The sequence below is a fragment of the Phaenicophaeus curvirostris genome, chromosome 38 (assembly GCF_032191515.1).
Source record: "Phaenicophaeus curvirostris isolate KB17595 chromosome 38, BPBGC_Pcur_1.0, whole genome shotgun sequence".
NCBI classification, from domain to species: Eukaryota; Metazoa; Chordata; class Aves; order Cuculiformes; family Cuculidae; genus Phaenicophaeus; species Phaenicophaeus curvirostris.
The window spans coordinates 513,550-527,697 of record NC_091429.1 but is presented as its reverse complement, the minus strand read 5'-3'; the positions used below and the strand labels follow the sequence as shown (position 1 = coordinate 527,697).

At 61.1% G+C, this 14,148-nt stretch overlaps 2 protein-coding genes across 2 annotated transcripts; one reads left to right on the top strand and one right to left on the bottom strand.

The window, feature by feature from the left end:
• Positions 1-1,290: 1,290 nt before the first annotated feature.
• Positions 1,291-8,875, top strand: PFKM (phosphofructokinase, muscle). The gene is made up of 22 exons (XM_069879541.1): positions 1,291-1,395; positions 1,979-2,052; positions 3,056-3,133; positions 3,279-3,468; positions 4,113-4,278; positions 4,366-4,410; positions 4,501-4,609; positions 4,705-4,800; positions 4,887-4,979; positions 5,070-5,195; positions 5,880-5,944; positions 6,029-6,092; positions 6,163-6,309; positions 6,545-6,615; positions 6,706-6,793; positions 6,878-7,030; positions 7,126-7,290; positions 7,394-7,455; positions 7,547-7,658; positions 7,765-7,864; positions 8,213-8,318; positions 8,443-8,875. Exons 1-22 carry the CDS (start codon positions 1,299-1,301, stop codon positions 8,588-8,590), a joined length of 2,355 nt encoding a protein of 784 aa, XP_069735642.1. The 5' UTR covers positions 1,291-1,298; the 3' UTR covers positions 8,591-8,875.
• An 800-nt stretch (positions 8,876-9,675) lies between these two features.
• Positions 9,676-12,972, bottom strand: ASB8 (ankyrin repeat and SOCS box containing 8). The gene is made up of 3 exons (XM_069879599.1): positions 12,715-12,972; positions 11,067-11,171; positions 9,676-10,603 (listed from the first exon to the last, which is right to left on the bottom strand). The coding sequence occupies exons 1-3, from the start codon at positions 12,829-12,831 to the stop codon at positions 9,971-9,973; spliced, it is 855 nt and encodes a 284-aa protein (XP_069735700.1). The 5' UTR covers positions 12,832-12,972; the 3' UTR covers positions 9,676-9,970.
• Between the last annotated feature and the right edge of the window lie 1,176 nt (positions 12,973-14,148).

Here is a 14,148-nt window from a genome sequence, read left to right as displayed (position 1 = left end):
GCTGATCCCTGGAGTTGATCCCCTTACAGCCGATCCCTGGAGTTGATCCCATTACAGACGATCCCTAGAGCTGATCCCATTACAGTTGATCCCCTTACAGCTGATCCCTGGAGCTGATTCCCTTACAGCTGATCCCTAGGGTTGATCCCCTTACAGCCGATCCCTGGAGCTGATCCCCTTACAGCTGATCCCTGGAGCTGATCCCCTTACAGCCGATCCCTGGAGCTGATCCCGTTACAGCCGATCCCTAGAGTTGATCCCGTTACAGCCGATCCCTGGAGCTGATTCCCTTACAGCTGATCCCTAGGGTTGATCCCCTTACAGCCGATCCCTGGAGCTGATCCCCTTACAGCCGATCCCTAGAGTTGATCCCGTTACAGCCGATCCCTGGAGCTGATCCCTAGAGCTGATCCTGTTACAGCCGATCCCTGGAGTTGATCCTCTTACAGCCGATCCCTAGAGCTGATCCCGTTACAGATGATCCCCTTACAGCCGATCCCTAGAGCTGATCCCGTTACAGATGATCCCATTACAGCTGATCCCTAGAGCCGATCCCGTTACAGCCGATCCCTAGAGCTGATCCCGTTACAGCCGATCCCATTACAGCCGATCCCTAGAGCCGATCCCATTACAGCCGATCCCGTTACAGCCGCTCCCCAGGGCCGATCCCGCTCCAGCCGGCCCTCGCGGGGCGATGGTGCCGGTGCCCGAGGTCTCCCCCGAGCTCTCCCGGCTCCTCGTCCCGGCCGCGCTCTCGCTCGCCGCCCTCCTCGTCTTCCTCTGCTTCCTCCCCCCGGCCCCGAGGCGGCGGAGCCCCCCAGGTCAGTGCCGCGAGGGCAAACTGGGACCAGTACGGAATACTGAGCGGAACCAGTGAGGGCTGACTGGAACCAGTAAGGGCTGACTGGAACCAGTACGGATAGTAGACTGGAACCAGCAAGGAGAGTAGACTGGAACCAGTATGGAGAGTAGATTGGAACCAGCAAGGAGAGTAGATTGGAACCAGTAGGGAAGGCAGACTGGCTCCAGTAAGGAAGGCAGACTGGAACCAGTGAGGAACATGGGCTAGAACCAGTGGGGAGGGGAGCCTGGTCCCAGTAAGGTGAGCAGCCTGGTCCCAGTAAGGTGAGCAGCCTGGTCCCAGTAAGGGCAGGCTGGCCCGGTGCCCCGCACGGCCGCCCCTCCCCCTGGGTGCCCCATTTAGGGCTCGGGGCGGGCGCTGGTGCCACTGCCGGGGGTCTCCGCAGCGTCTCCCACCGTTGCTCGTTGCCCAGTTCCCTCTTTTTCCAGCCAAGACGATGGCCCCGATGGCCCCGACGGCGGGACGCGGGCACGGCGAGAGCCTGGGCGCCGGCAAAGCCATCGCCGTCCTCACCTCGGGGGGGGACGCACAGGGTAAGGGGCACCCGGGCACCCCGAGAGCCGGCGGGGCGGGGGGGTGGCCCCTCTTTTGGGGAGAAACCAGGGGAAAACGGGACTTGGGTGGCCAAACGTCGAGGAGTCGCTCCGGGGCTTCACTCCAAGTTGTGGTTTTAGGGGTGACCTTGAGGAGAAAGTGGGGGGAGGGAGCTGTGGAGTGGAAAGAGGGAGAGCTTTGGGGTGCGGGGGGTCTGGGTGCTGGACCCCCACGCTGAGATCTGGGGGGGCTGACGGGGCTGGCGGCACAAAGCCAACACCGCAGAAGCGTTGGGGTTGTCCAAAAATGCAAGGATTCAACCCAAAGCGACACAGGGGGTGGGGGAAGGGGGGAACCCAAGTTGGGGGGGATCATCCAGCCCAAAGGGGTGTCCCCCCCCTCATCCCCCCGTGTCACGCGGTGTCACCGCGGCGCCGCTAAAGGTCAACGCGGCAAAAATAAACCGGGGGCACCTGCAGGGCCGGGGGGGCTGGGGGGGCCGAGGCCGGCGCTGTGCGAGCCGGGGGGCACCGAGGGGTGTTGGGGGGCTCCACGGTGACAGTGCTGTCCCCCCAACTCCAGGCATGAACGCCGCCGTCCGTGCCGTGGTGCGGGTGGGCATCTACACCGGTGCCAAAGTCTACTTCGTGCATGAGGTTGGTGCTGAGCCCACCACCCCACAACATTCCCAGCCCCTCCTAAAGCTTTTGGGGGGGTCTTTTCATGGAATCACTTGGTTGGAAAATACTTCGGAGAGCATCGAGTCCAACCATCCCTGTCCGCTACTGAATCAACCCTGAGCAGTTCATCCACCGGCTTTTGAACCCCCCAGGGACGGGGACCCCACAACCGCCCCGGGCAGCCCCTGCCAGGGCCCGAGAGCCCTTTCCGTGAAGGAATTGCTCCCAATATCCAACCTAAACCTCCCCTGGCACAACTTGAGGCACCATCATCATCACTTCACTTGTTCCTTGAGAGAAGAGCCCAGCACCCGCCTGGCTCCAACCTTTCCAGGAGCTGCAGAGAGCGATGAGGCCTCCCCTCAGCCTCCTCTTCTCCACACAAACCCCTCCAGCTCCCTCAGCTGCTCCCACAATCCCCGTTCTCCAGCTCCGTTCCCTTCTCTGGACACGCTCCAGCCCCTCAAGGTCTTTCTTGGAGCGAGGGGCCCAAAACTGAACCCAGGATTCGCGGTGCGGCCTCATGGCACGAGCCCAGGGGGACGATCCCTTCCCTGCTCCTGCTGGCCACCCCAGGGCTGATCCAAGCCGCGTGCTGGTGGCCTCCTGGGCTGCTGCTGGCTCGTGTTCAGCTGCTGTTGACCAGCACCTCCAGGTCCTTTTCCACCAGGCACCTTTCCAGCCACTCTTCCCCAGGCCTGGGGCTGCCTGGGGTTGGTGTGACCCCAGTGTGAGGCTCAGCACTTGGCTTGGTTGAACCCCATCCCGTTGGCCTCAGCCCATGGATCCAGCCTGTCCCGATCCCCCTGCAGAGCCTCCTGCCCTCCCGCCCATGGATCCATGCCCAGATCCCTCTGTAGACCCTTCCTGCCCTCCAGCAGATCCACGGTTCCTCCCAGCTCGGTGTCACCTGTGACATTGCTAAGGGTCCATTCAATCCCTTTGACATGAGAGCGTGTCTGTGTCTCCCGAATGCCAGGGCTACCAGGGGCTGGTGGACGGAGGCGACAACATCAAGGAGGCCACGTGGGAGAGCGTCTCCATGATGCTGCAGCTGGTGAGCGGTGGCGGAGGCCGGAGGGCTTGTTGTGGTGTAACCCAACGCCGCGGCACCGGGGTCAAGCCTGAAAATAACCCGAAACCGGAGCTGGGATGGGGGCAGGAGGGAGAGGGATCCAGATGGAAACCTGGGGGTCCCGCAGGGGGGCACAGTCATCGGCAGCGCCCGCTGCCAGGACTTCCGGACGCGCGAGGGACGGTTGAAAGCAGCCCGGAACCTGGTGAAACGTGGGATCACCAACCTCTGCGTCATCGGTGGCGATGGGAGCCTCACCGGCGCCGACACCTTCCGTGCCGAGTGGAGCAGCCTCCTGGCCGAGCTGGTGAAGGGGGGTACGTGCGCGTGGCCCCCGGGAGGCCAGCGGGACAGAGAAAGGGGATTTGGTACCAAAATCAGAGGGGGCGAACACAGAAAGGTGGGGGTTCCACTGCCCTGGAGCAGATCCTGTTACAGCCCATCCCATTACAGTGGATCCCTAGGGAAGATCCCATCACAGCCGATCCCACTATAGCTGAAGCGACAGCCCATCCCATCACAGCCAATCCCTAGAGCAGATCCCATCACAACTGATCCCTAGAGCAGATCCCATCACAACCGATCCCATCACAGCCAATCCCTAGAACAGATCCCATCACAGCCCATCCCATCACAGCCAATCCCTAGAGCAGATCCCACCACAACTGATCCCTAGAGCAGATCCCATCACAGCCGATCCCACCACAGCCAATCCCTGCATCCAAACCCGTTACAGCCAATTCCCAGAGCAGATCCCAACACAGTTGATCCCTACAGCCAATCCCATTACAGCTGGGAGGTTTGTGCCAGTGTTTGATCCCGTCAGGATGGGTTTGGGGGGGACACAGAGGGAAATGATCCCCAGATCCCCTCCAGCTGATGCCCAGAGCAGGCTTGCGCCGGTGTTGGGGATGGTCTGGGGGGGATCCAGAGGGACAAGGGGGTCCCCACGCTGCGGCAGGCGGGATCACAGCGGAGGAGGCGAAGAAGTCGAGTTACCTCAACATCGTGGGCATGGTGGGCTCCATCGACAACGACTTCTGCGGCACCGACATGACCATCGGCACCGACTCGGCGCTGCACCGCATCATGGAGATCGTGGACGCCATCACCACCACGGCCCAGAGGTGACGAGGGGACCCCGTCCCGGCGTCCCCAACGCCACAGGGAACCCACTCGACCTCGCCGTGGGGTGAAACTCCTGTCTCCCACAGCCACCAGAGGACCTTCGTGCTGGAAGTGATGGGTCGCCACTGCGGGTATGTCCCTGTCCCACCACCCTGATCCGCCTCCCGGGAATGAAAGTTGGAAAAAAAAACCTAAACGGCCTTTTTTTTCCCCAATTCCAGCTACCTGGCGCTCATCACCGCGCTGGCCTGCGGCGCCGACTGGGTCTTCATCCCCGAGTCCCCCCCTGAGGATGACTGGGAAGATCACTTGTGCCGGAGGCTGACGGAGGTAGGATGGGCTCCAGCAGGTGCCTTGTCCTTGATCCTTGTCCCTGATCCTCATCCCCATCGTCCCCATCTTTGTCACCCCCTGCTCCCCCCTAGACCCGCGTGGGCGGCTCGAGGTTGAACATCATCATCGTGGCCGAGGGCGCCATTGACAAGCACGGCAAGACCATCACCTCCGACGACATCAAAAATGTGAGCGGGGAGGGGAAGGAGAAGCCCCTTGGGTTTTTCCCAGCCCTCTCCCGGCCCTGGATCCAAGCGCATCCCTGGTTTTGCAGCTGGTGGTGAAGCGTCTGGGATACGACACCCGGGTCACCATCCTGGGCCACGTCCAGCGTGGTGGGACACCCTCCGCCTTCGACCGCATCCTGGTAGGGAGCTCCTTCCCGGCACGATCCAGGGGCAGAAGGGAACCAGAGGAGGTTACATCCCCGTCCCTGTCCCCATCCCCGTCCCCACAGGGCAGCCGGATGGGCGTCGAAGCCGTCATGGCTCTGCTGGAGGGAACCCCCGACACCCCCGCCTGCGTCGTCAGCCTCTCGGGCAACCAGGCCGTGCGCCTGCCCCTCATGGAGTGCGTCCAGGTGGTGAGTAGGACGGGACCTCGAGGACCCCCAGCTCCCTGCTGACAGAGGGGGTGCAAACCCATCCCATGGGCAGCAAATCCAGGCGGCAAAGCCACCCCACAGGCAGCAAAGCCACCTGGCACGGTGCAAGCCTGGCCAGGGGTGAAGCAAACCCATCCCATGTGGAGCAAACCCGTCTAATGCCTTGCAAACCCAGCCAGCACCATGCAAACTCATCCTACGTGGGTGCGAACCCGCCCCGGTGTCCAGCAAACCAGCCCAGCCAGCGTGGTGCAAGCCCATTTGGTGCTGTGTAAATGCAGCAGGCACAGCTGCAAGCCCAACAAATACACTGCAAAGCCCCATGGTGCAAACCCATCCAATGTGGGTGTAAACCCATCCCAGCGTGGGTGCAAACACATTCCGTGCTGTGCGACCCCATCCCACGCTGCGTAAAAGCATCCAGCGTGGGCGCAAACTCATCCGACGGGGGCACAAACCTGGCTGGCATGGTGGAAACCCATCCCACGCGAGGCAAACCTGGCTGGCGTGGTACAAACTCATCCCCCAGGGGTGCAAACCCACCCCACGCTGCACAAACCCACCCTGTGCCACGCGAATCCATCGCGGCGTGGGCGCAGGCTCACCTCGTGCCGCAAAAACCCACCTCGTGCCGCACAAACCCACCCTCCTCGCTCCCCACAGACCAAGGACGTGACGACAGCGATGAACGAGGGGCGCTTCGAGGAAGCCCTGAAGCTGCGGGGCCGGTGAGCGCCCGCACCCCATCCCTGGGGGGGATTCGGGGCTTCAGCACCCCCAGGGCTCCCACTCCCCCTTTCCCTCCATTGCAGGAGCTTCCAGAACAACTGGAACGTGTATAAGCTGCTGGCGCACATCCGCCCTCCCTCCACCAAGGTACGGAAGCGGGGAGGGGGTGACGGGGACCCCCCTGGGCCCCCCAACACCGGCTCCTTCCTCTCCGCAGAGCGGCTACACGGTGGCCGTGCTCAACGTGGGCGCTCCAGCTGCCGGCATGAACGCCGCCGTCCGCTCAACCGTGAGGATCGGCCTCATCCACGGGCACCGGATGCTGGCAGTGCACGACGGCTTCGAAGGGCTCGCCCACGGGCAGGTGCGATCCCCGAGGAACACGGGGTGCAGCGCCAAAACGCAGCCCCACAGGGAAGGGGGATCCCCGAGGATAGGAATCCCCCCCGGGATGGGGATGCTGGACCCCCTTCCAAAGCCCAGCTCCACCGTGGAGCTTCCCACCATCGTCTTTCAGCCTGGAGGGCACTGGGTCACCCCAAAATCGCTGCAATCCACTCACACCAAGGCCACTGCATCCCAAAACTCCTTCTTCCCAGGTGGAAGAGATCAGCTGGGACAGGGTCGGCGGCTGGACAGGACTGGGAGGATCCAAACTGGGGACAAAGAGGTAACGATCCCACGCTGGGAATCCCGGGGGAACCCCGGGTTGAGGCCCCCACACCGGGCAGGCTCAGCCAGGGCATTTTCACCTTCCCAGGACCTTGCCCAAGAAATACTTTGAGGAAATCAGCGTAAACATCAGCAACTTCGGCATCCACGGGCTGATCATCATCGGTGGCTTTGAGGTGAGCAGGGATGCAGGAAGGGCAGCCGCCGGCACGGTGCCGGTGCTGTGCCAGCACCAAAACCCTGCGTCCTGCTCCCCGCAGGCTTTCACAGGCAGCCTGGAGCTGATGGAAGGGAGAGCCAAGTTCGAGGAGCTCTGCATCCCGCTCTGCATCATCCCCGCCACCGTCTCCAACAACGTCCCCGGCTCCGACTTCAGCGTCGGTGCCGACACGGCGCTCAACACCATCACCACGGTACAGCCTCACCCCCCTTCCAATTCCTTCTCCATTTCACAACGGTCCCTTCACTAAAATCCCTTTTTTCCACCCCGATTCTCCCACCTCTGCAGACCTGTGACCGTATCAAGCAATCGGCAGCTGGGACAAAGCGCCGCGTCTTCATCATCGAGACGATGGGGGGCTACTGCGGGTACTTGGCCACCATGGCCGGGCTGGCAGCCGGCGCCGACGCCGCCTACATCTACGAGGACCCCTTCAACATCCACGACCTGCAGGTTGGGGACCCCCTTGCATCCCGTGTCCCCCTATTCCCCAGCCCTGGAGCAGCAGGGGCTGCATTTATTCCTGCTTCTGCACCCTGTTTTGTGCTCCCCGTAGATCAACGTGGAGCATTTAACAGAGAAGATGAAGACGACGGTGAAGAGGGGGCTGGTGCTCCGGTACGGTGCCGGAATAGGGTGGGACGGGGGTGGCTGAGCCCAGCCATCGTCGTTCTTCCCCTTGTGAGCTCAATTCCCTCTCCCGGCGCAGGAACGAGCGCTGCAACGACAACTACACCACCGACTTCATCTACAACCTGTACTCGGAGGAAGGGAAAGGCATCTTCGACTGCCGCAAGAACGTCCTGGGACACATGCAGCAGGTACGGACGCTCGCCAAGCAACGGGAACGCAGCCCCCGGGGAAGGGGCCGCGAGCTGGGAGACCCTCACCTTCCCCCCTCCTCATCCAGAGACTTTTCTGGCACAGGGTGGCACCCCGACCCCCTTCGATAGGAACTTTGGCACTAAAATGGGTGCCAAGGCGGTGGCTTGGATCACTGGGAAGATCAAGGAATGTACCCGGCACGGTGAGGAGGGGGTTTCTCTGCTTTGTTTCCAAAGCCAGCGGGAAAATGGGGTGCATGGGGTGGGGTATGGCCCTGAAAAGCAGCAGCCGTGGCCCCACAGGGAAGGGGGAACCCCCAGGATGGGGAATCCTGGGATGGGGGTGCCCTTCCTGACCCCAATCCCACCATGGTTCACCCCAGCTGCAGGGCAGGGATGACCAAAAGGAAACCCCAGCCCTTTCCTTGTGCTCCCACCTTTCAACGCCAACAGCTCAGGGCTCCCCTGCAAATTCTCGGGGGCTGCTCGCGGCTGCTTTCTCATCTCAGAGGCCCCAAAATGCTCATCCCGCTTCCCACCTCCCCTCGCAGGTCGGATCTTTGCCAACACGGCTGACTCCGCTTGCCTGCTGGGCATGCGGAAGCGCAGCCTCGTCTTCCAACCCATCACCGAGCTCAAGGAGCAGACGGACTTCGAGTAGGCGCCCTCCTCCTTTTCCCCCAGCCCTGACACCATTCCCCAGCCCCACGAAAAGAGAAATACGGGCTGGGAACACCGTTTCCCTCCAGGATCATCACATCACCCTCTCTCTCTCACCCAGGCACCGCATTCCCAAGGAGCAGTGGTGGCTGAAGCTTCGCCCCATCCTGAAAATCCTGGCCAAGTACAACATTGAGCTGGACACCTCGGAAAAAGCCCACCTGGAGCACATCACGCGCAAGAACGTCTTGCTTGAGTCCAACATTTAAGAGGTGACGGCTGGCACAGCCTCTCGCGCCTCGGAACGTGTGTCCCCGCATCACTCTGGTCACAGGAACAGCACCTCCCTGCCCTGAGGGCACCCACTGCCTCAGGTTTCTGGAAGCAGAGGGTTTCCTCAGAATGAATTTGGGATTGGTTTAGGTATTTTATGGGGTTTTCCCCCTGAAAAGCCATTTCCCAAGTGCTGGGGCAGGATGTGGTGACAAGTCGAGTCCCTGGGGCACTGCTTTAGTCTTAAAAATTCAGAATTAAAGATGCTTCAATAAACTTAATGCTCACTCTTGGTGGCGAATGGGAATCGCGCTCCAACCCTGTGGTATTCAGCCCTCTGGGAAGGCGACCACGCCTCCCACAGGCTCCCACAGCCCCTCGTACATCCCCGCTCCCTGCACACATTCCTGCTCCCTGACAGCTTTCCAGCTGCTCTTCCCCAAGCCTGGAGCTGCCTGGGGTTGGTGTCACCAAGAGCAGGACCCAGCACTGAGCCTGGTTGAACCCCATCCTGTTGGCCTCAGCCCATGGATCCAGCCTGTCCCGATCCCCCTGCAGAGCCTCCTGCCCTCCAGCAGATCAACACTCCCACCCAGTTTAGTGTCATCCACAAACTGACTGAGGGAGCACTCGATCCCTTCATCCAGATCACGGATAAAGACACTGAACAGAACTGGATCCAACCTGGAGCCCTGGGGACACCACCTGGGACTGGTCTCCACCTGGATTGAACTCCACTCCCCATCACTCTTTGGCCCCGGCCATGATGCCAGTTTTTCACCCACCAGGGGGTATGAGTCCTCCCACCCTCTTCCGTGCTGATTTATCTTAGAAATTACGAATAAGAAGGGAAAACTACACTTCTGCGCACAGAAGGGAGGCCCCCACATCCACTGGGAGTAGCGATGCGTAGGCTGTTCCGGGCAAAGGTGTCAGCTTTTCCAGTCAACACATCCCACAGGAATCTGTGTGTCCAACACTTCCTCTGCTTTCAAGGAACGAGGGTTTTCCTGCTCTCCCCACGAACCCTGCCTTTCCCCGAGGGCCGCCCCGATGCAAATAAAAAGGGAATAAAACCAGGTTAATCCAACAGCTGGGATATAATTTGCCATTAAAGCTGAAATCGAGGGAAGGGGGAGTGGGAGGAACGGCCAAGCAGGCGCTGTGGGCAGAGGGACAACACGGAGCCGCCTGCCAGAGGAGCCTCGCTGCCCGACACCAGCTCCGGTGGAAGAGCAGAGCGGGACGCAAACCAGAACAGCAACCAGGAAGGGCAATCCGGCCCCCGCGAGTCCAAATCAAGTGATAAACCTCACTCCTGCAAGGAGGGGGTACCGAAAGAAGAGCTGGAAGAGCCCCAGCACCCGGTTTTCCGCTTAGCTGAGGAGCAAGACGTATTCCTTCAGGGAGGTGGGCAGGGGCAGCTGCTTCACCGCCTCCGGCAGGAACTGCACCCCCAGGCTACGCCGCACGGCGTAACGCGACAGCGTCTGCAGGCTCCCGGGCGCCGAGCACAGCAAGGTGAGCTTCTGGCAGAGCTGCTGGTCTCTGGCCACTTCCCAGGGCATGCTGCCGTTCTTCCTGAGCTCAAAGTGTCCGATAGCTCGATGGAGAAGTTCGAAGCAGGAATCTTCCCGTTCCGTCCCCAATCCGCGAACCAACAAAGCCACCAAGCGCGAGATCGGGGTCTGCCCTTTCAAATTCACCACCCGCACCTCGGCTCCGAAGTCCAGCAGGATGCTGACGCTCTCCAGGTTGCCCTTCATGGCCGCCCAGCTCAAGGGGGTGTCCTCGTTGTAGTCGCGGGCGTTGACCGAGGCGCCGTTCTCCAGCAGCGACCGCACGCACTCCGCGTTGTTCTTGAAGGCAGCCCAGTGCAACGGGGTGTCCTTGTTGCCATCCAGCGCGTTGGGGTTGGCTCCGTATTCCAGGAGGATTTCCACGCAGGTCTCATCCTTCTCCGCTGCGTAGTGAAGGGCCGTTCGGTTGTAGCCATCCAGGGCGTTGACCTGCAGGAGAAATGGAGGCAGGAGACCAGATTTGGTGCCCCAGCTCCAACCAGCATCACAGGAAGCTCTGCCAGCGCCGCACAAAACCATTTCTATATCCCAAATTTAGCAGATGGGGAAAATAACATATGGAGCAGGGGCAGCAGCCAGAAGGAAGTGCCAAAAATCAGGCAATATAGAGGTTTAAACCCTTCCTTCAGGCTTCCACAGCAAAAGTCCCCGCCCTCCCAGACCAGCTGTGCCTCTCGGATCTCAGACACAAACATTTCACTCCCTACCAAGACAATAAATCCTCACCCTGGTCCATTTTCCCTGCAAGGGGGCACAAAACCAGCACCGCTTCAAACTACCACCAAAAATCCCAGCTGTTTATCAGCAGCCGGCGCCACCTCCCAAATCCCAGCCCCTTTTCCAAGGGATTTTTGCCTTTTTAAGGAGTTTTTTGTTCTTTAAATGTCTTTACCTCTGCTCCCTTCTGCAGCAGGAGCTCAACGCAGTCGGCATCAGCCACCATGCAGGCACAGTGCAGTGGTTTCAGGGTGCCGTGCATGCAGTTCACATCCGCACCCTGCAAGAGCACAGGAAACCACAGCCAGGATTAACAAACCCGCTCCATCTCCACCCTCAAGCCTGATGCACCTCAATATGAATCATTAGAAAAGGTTTATTAACAGATTATCCAGTGTTAAGGCTCCCACAGGAGCCCTGGGGTTTGTTTTAAGGCTGGGAACCACGGCTGCTCCCTGCCAGGCTGCTTGAGTCTCCGTCCCTGCTCTCAGGCTGGGTTTAATTAATTAATTCATTGAATCAGGGAATGGTTCAGGATCCTCACCCTCATCGTGAAGAATTTCTTCCTAAAATCTCATCTCAATCTCCCCTCTTGTAGCTCAAAACTGCTCATCCTCATCCTCTCCCTGCCCTTCCTTATCAAGACCCCCTCCCCAGCTTTCCTGGAGCCCCTTTCAGTCCTGGAAGCTGCTCCAAGGTCTTCCCAGAGCCTTTTCTTCTCCAGGCTGAATAACACCAACTCTCTCAGCCTGTCCTCGTACAGGAGGTTCTCCAGCCCTCGGATCATCTCTGTGGCCTCCTCTGGCCTCGCTCCAACAGCTCCATGTCCTCCCTGTGCTGAGGACTCCAGAGCTGGACACAGGGCTCCAGGTTTGGTCTCATCAGAGTGGAGCAGGGGGGCAGGATCCCTCCCCTCCCTCCCTGCTGGTCCCTCTGCTTTGGGTGCAGCCCAGGACATGTGTGGTTCCCGGGCTGTGAGTGCCCTTTGCTGGCTCACGTGGAGCGTCTCCCCCTCCAGCACACCAAGTCCTTCTGCTCCCAATCCATTCTCTGCCCAGCCTGGATTTGTGTTTGGGCTCACCCTGAACCCAGTGCAGGACCTGCACTCGGCCTTGTTGAACTCCCTCAAGTTCACACAGGTCCACGGCGAAGCCTCGGGAGAGCTGGGATTTGTTTTCCCCCATGGAATCACCACGGGAAGGGGTCACTTGGGAAAACCAGTCAGGAAAGGCACTTTGCCTGCTCCCACTGAGCTCCTCCTCCCCAGCAACCCAAACCCTCCTCCCCAGCACCGCTCACCAGCTTACAAGGAACAGCTGAGAGAGCTGGGGGTGTTTAGCCTGGAGAAGAGGAGGCTGAGGGGAGACCTCATTGCTCTCTGCAACTCCCTGAGAGGAGGTTGTGGAGAGGAGGGAGCTGGGCTCTTCTCCCAAGGGCCAGGGGACAGGACGAGAGGGAATGGCCTCAAGCTCCACCAGGGGAGGGTCAGGCTGGACATTAGGAAAAAATTCTTCACAGAAAGGGTCCTTGGGCAGTAGCAGAGGCTGCCCAGGGAGGGGGTTGAGTCCCCTTCCCTGGAGGGGTTTAAGGGACGGGTGGACGAGGTGCTGAGGGACATGGGTTAGTGATTGATGGAAATGGTTGGACTCGATGATCCGGTGGGTCTCTTCCAACCCGGTGATTCTGTGATTCTCTCCCAGCCCAAGGCAGCTCAGGGCTCGCTTTTCCCACCGGATCCACCCACCCGGGCGGGCCCAGCGCCGGGGAGCCCCTCCGTTAGTCCTGCCGCCCCCGGACAAGGGAGAAGGGGGTGCGGGGCTCACCCTGGCGATGAGATCCTCCACGCTGTCCCGGGGGAAGGAGCGGATGGCGGCGATGGTGCGGATGAGGCGCTCGGACAGCGAGTATTTGCTCTGGATGCTCTGCATGACGTACCACATGGCGGGGGCCGCTTCGCCCCATGCCCCGGGAGGCCCCGCCCCGCCCCGGGGGGAGCAGAGGGGGGGTCAGGGGGGTCCCGGCGCTCCCCGGGGGCCTCGCGCGGTCCCGGAGCGGCGGCGGCGACCGGCGGGAACGAGCCGCCACCCGGAAGTGACGGGCGCGCGCGGCGGCGCAGGCGCGGTAAGCGAAGCCACGCCCCCTAGCTACTCTTAGCCAATCAGAGCGCGTCGTCCATCGAGGCCACGCCCCCTCGCCGCTGCTCATCCGCCAATCAGCTCGCGGCGCCCCCGGAGGCCACGCCCCCTGCCGCCTTTCCCGCTCCCCGCCCCCTGGCGGCGCTCTCCTCCAATCGCCAGGCGCGACCTCCCTAAAGCCCCGCCCACTCCCGGCTCTCCACCAATCACCTCCCGGCATCCCCGAGGCCACGCCCCCTCGCCTCGGCCTGCTCCCCCCCCATCCCCGCAGAGCGCCCCTCGGGCTCCATGGGGCTGCAGGGCAGGGGGCTCTGCAGGGGGACCTGGGCTGGATCCATGGGCTGAGATCCATGGGGATCAACCAGGCTCAGGGCTGACCCTTGAACTTGGGTCACACCAACCCCAGGCAGCTCCAGGCCTGGGGAGATCATCCTGTGGGTCTTTTCAACCTGGGGATTCTATGATTCTAAGTGCGGCTGGAAAGCTGCCTGGTGGAAAAGAACCTGGTGATGCTGGTCAACAGGGGCTGAACATGAGCCAGTGGTGGCCCAGGTGGCCCAGGAGGCCACCAGCACCTGGCTCAGATCAGCCATGGGGTGGCCAGCAGGAGCAGGGAAGGGATCATCCTCCTGTGCTCGGCGCTGGTGAGGCTGCACCTCGAATCCTGGGTTCAGTTTTGGGCCCCTCGCTCCAAGAAAGACCTTGAGGGGCTGGAGCGAGCCCGGAGAAGGAAACGGAGCTGGGGAAGGGGCTGGAGAACAGGGGCTGTGGGAGCAGCTGAAGGACCTGGGGTTTATCCTGGAGAAGAGGAGGCTGAGGGGAGGCCTCATCACTGTCTACAACTGCCTGAAAGGAGGTTGTGGTGGCGTGGTTGTTGGTCTCTTCTCCCAGGTGACAGGCGATAGGACAAGAGGAAATGGCCTCAAGATGTTGCCTCCTCTGGAGTTCGTACCGTGGGTCCAGGTGCCCATCCTGGAATATCCCTCTGCCCCCCAGCCACGGTCTTTGTGCCAAGATGAGAAAGAGCCCTGCAGCCTGGTCTAGTGGGACGTGTCCCTGCCCGTCACAGGGGGGTTGGAACTAGATGATCTTTAAGGTCCCTTCCAATCCAAACTATTGTTT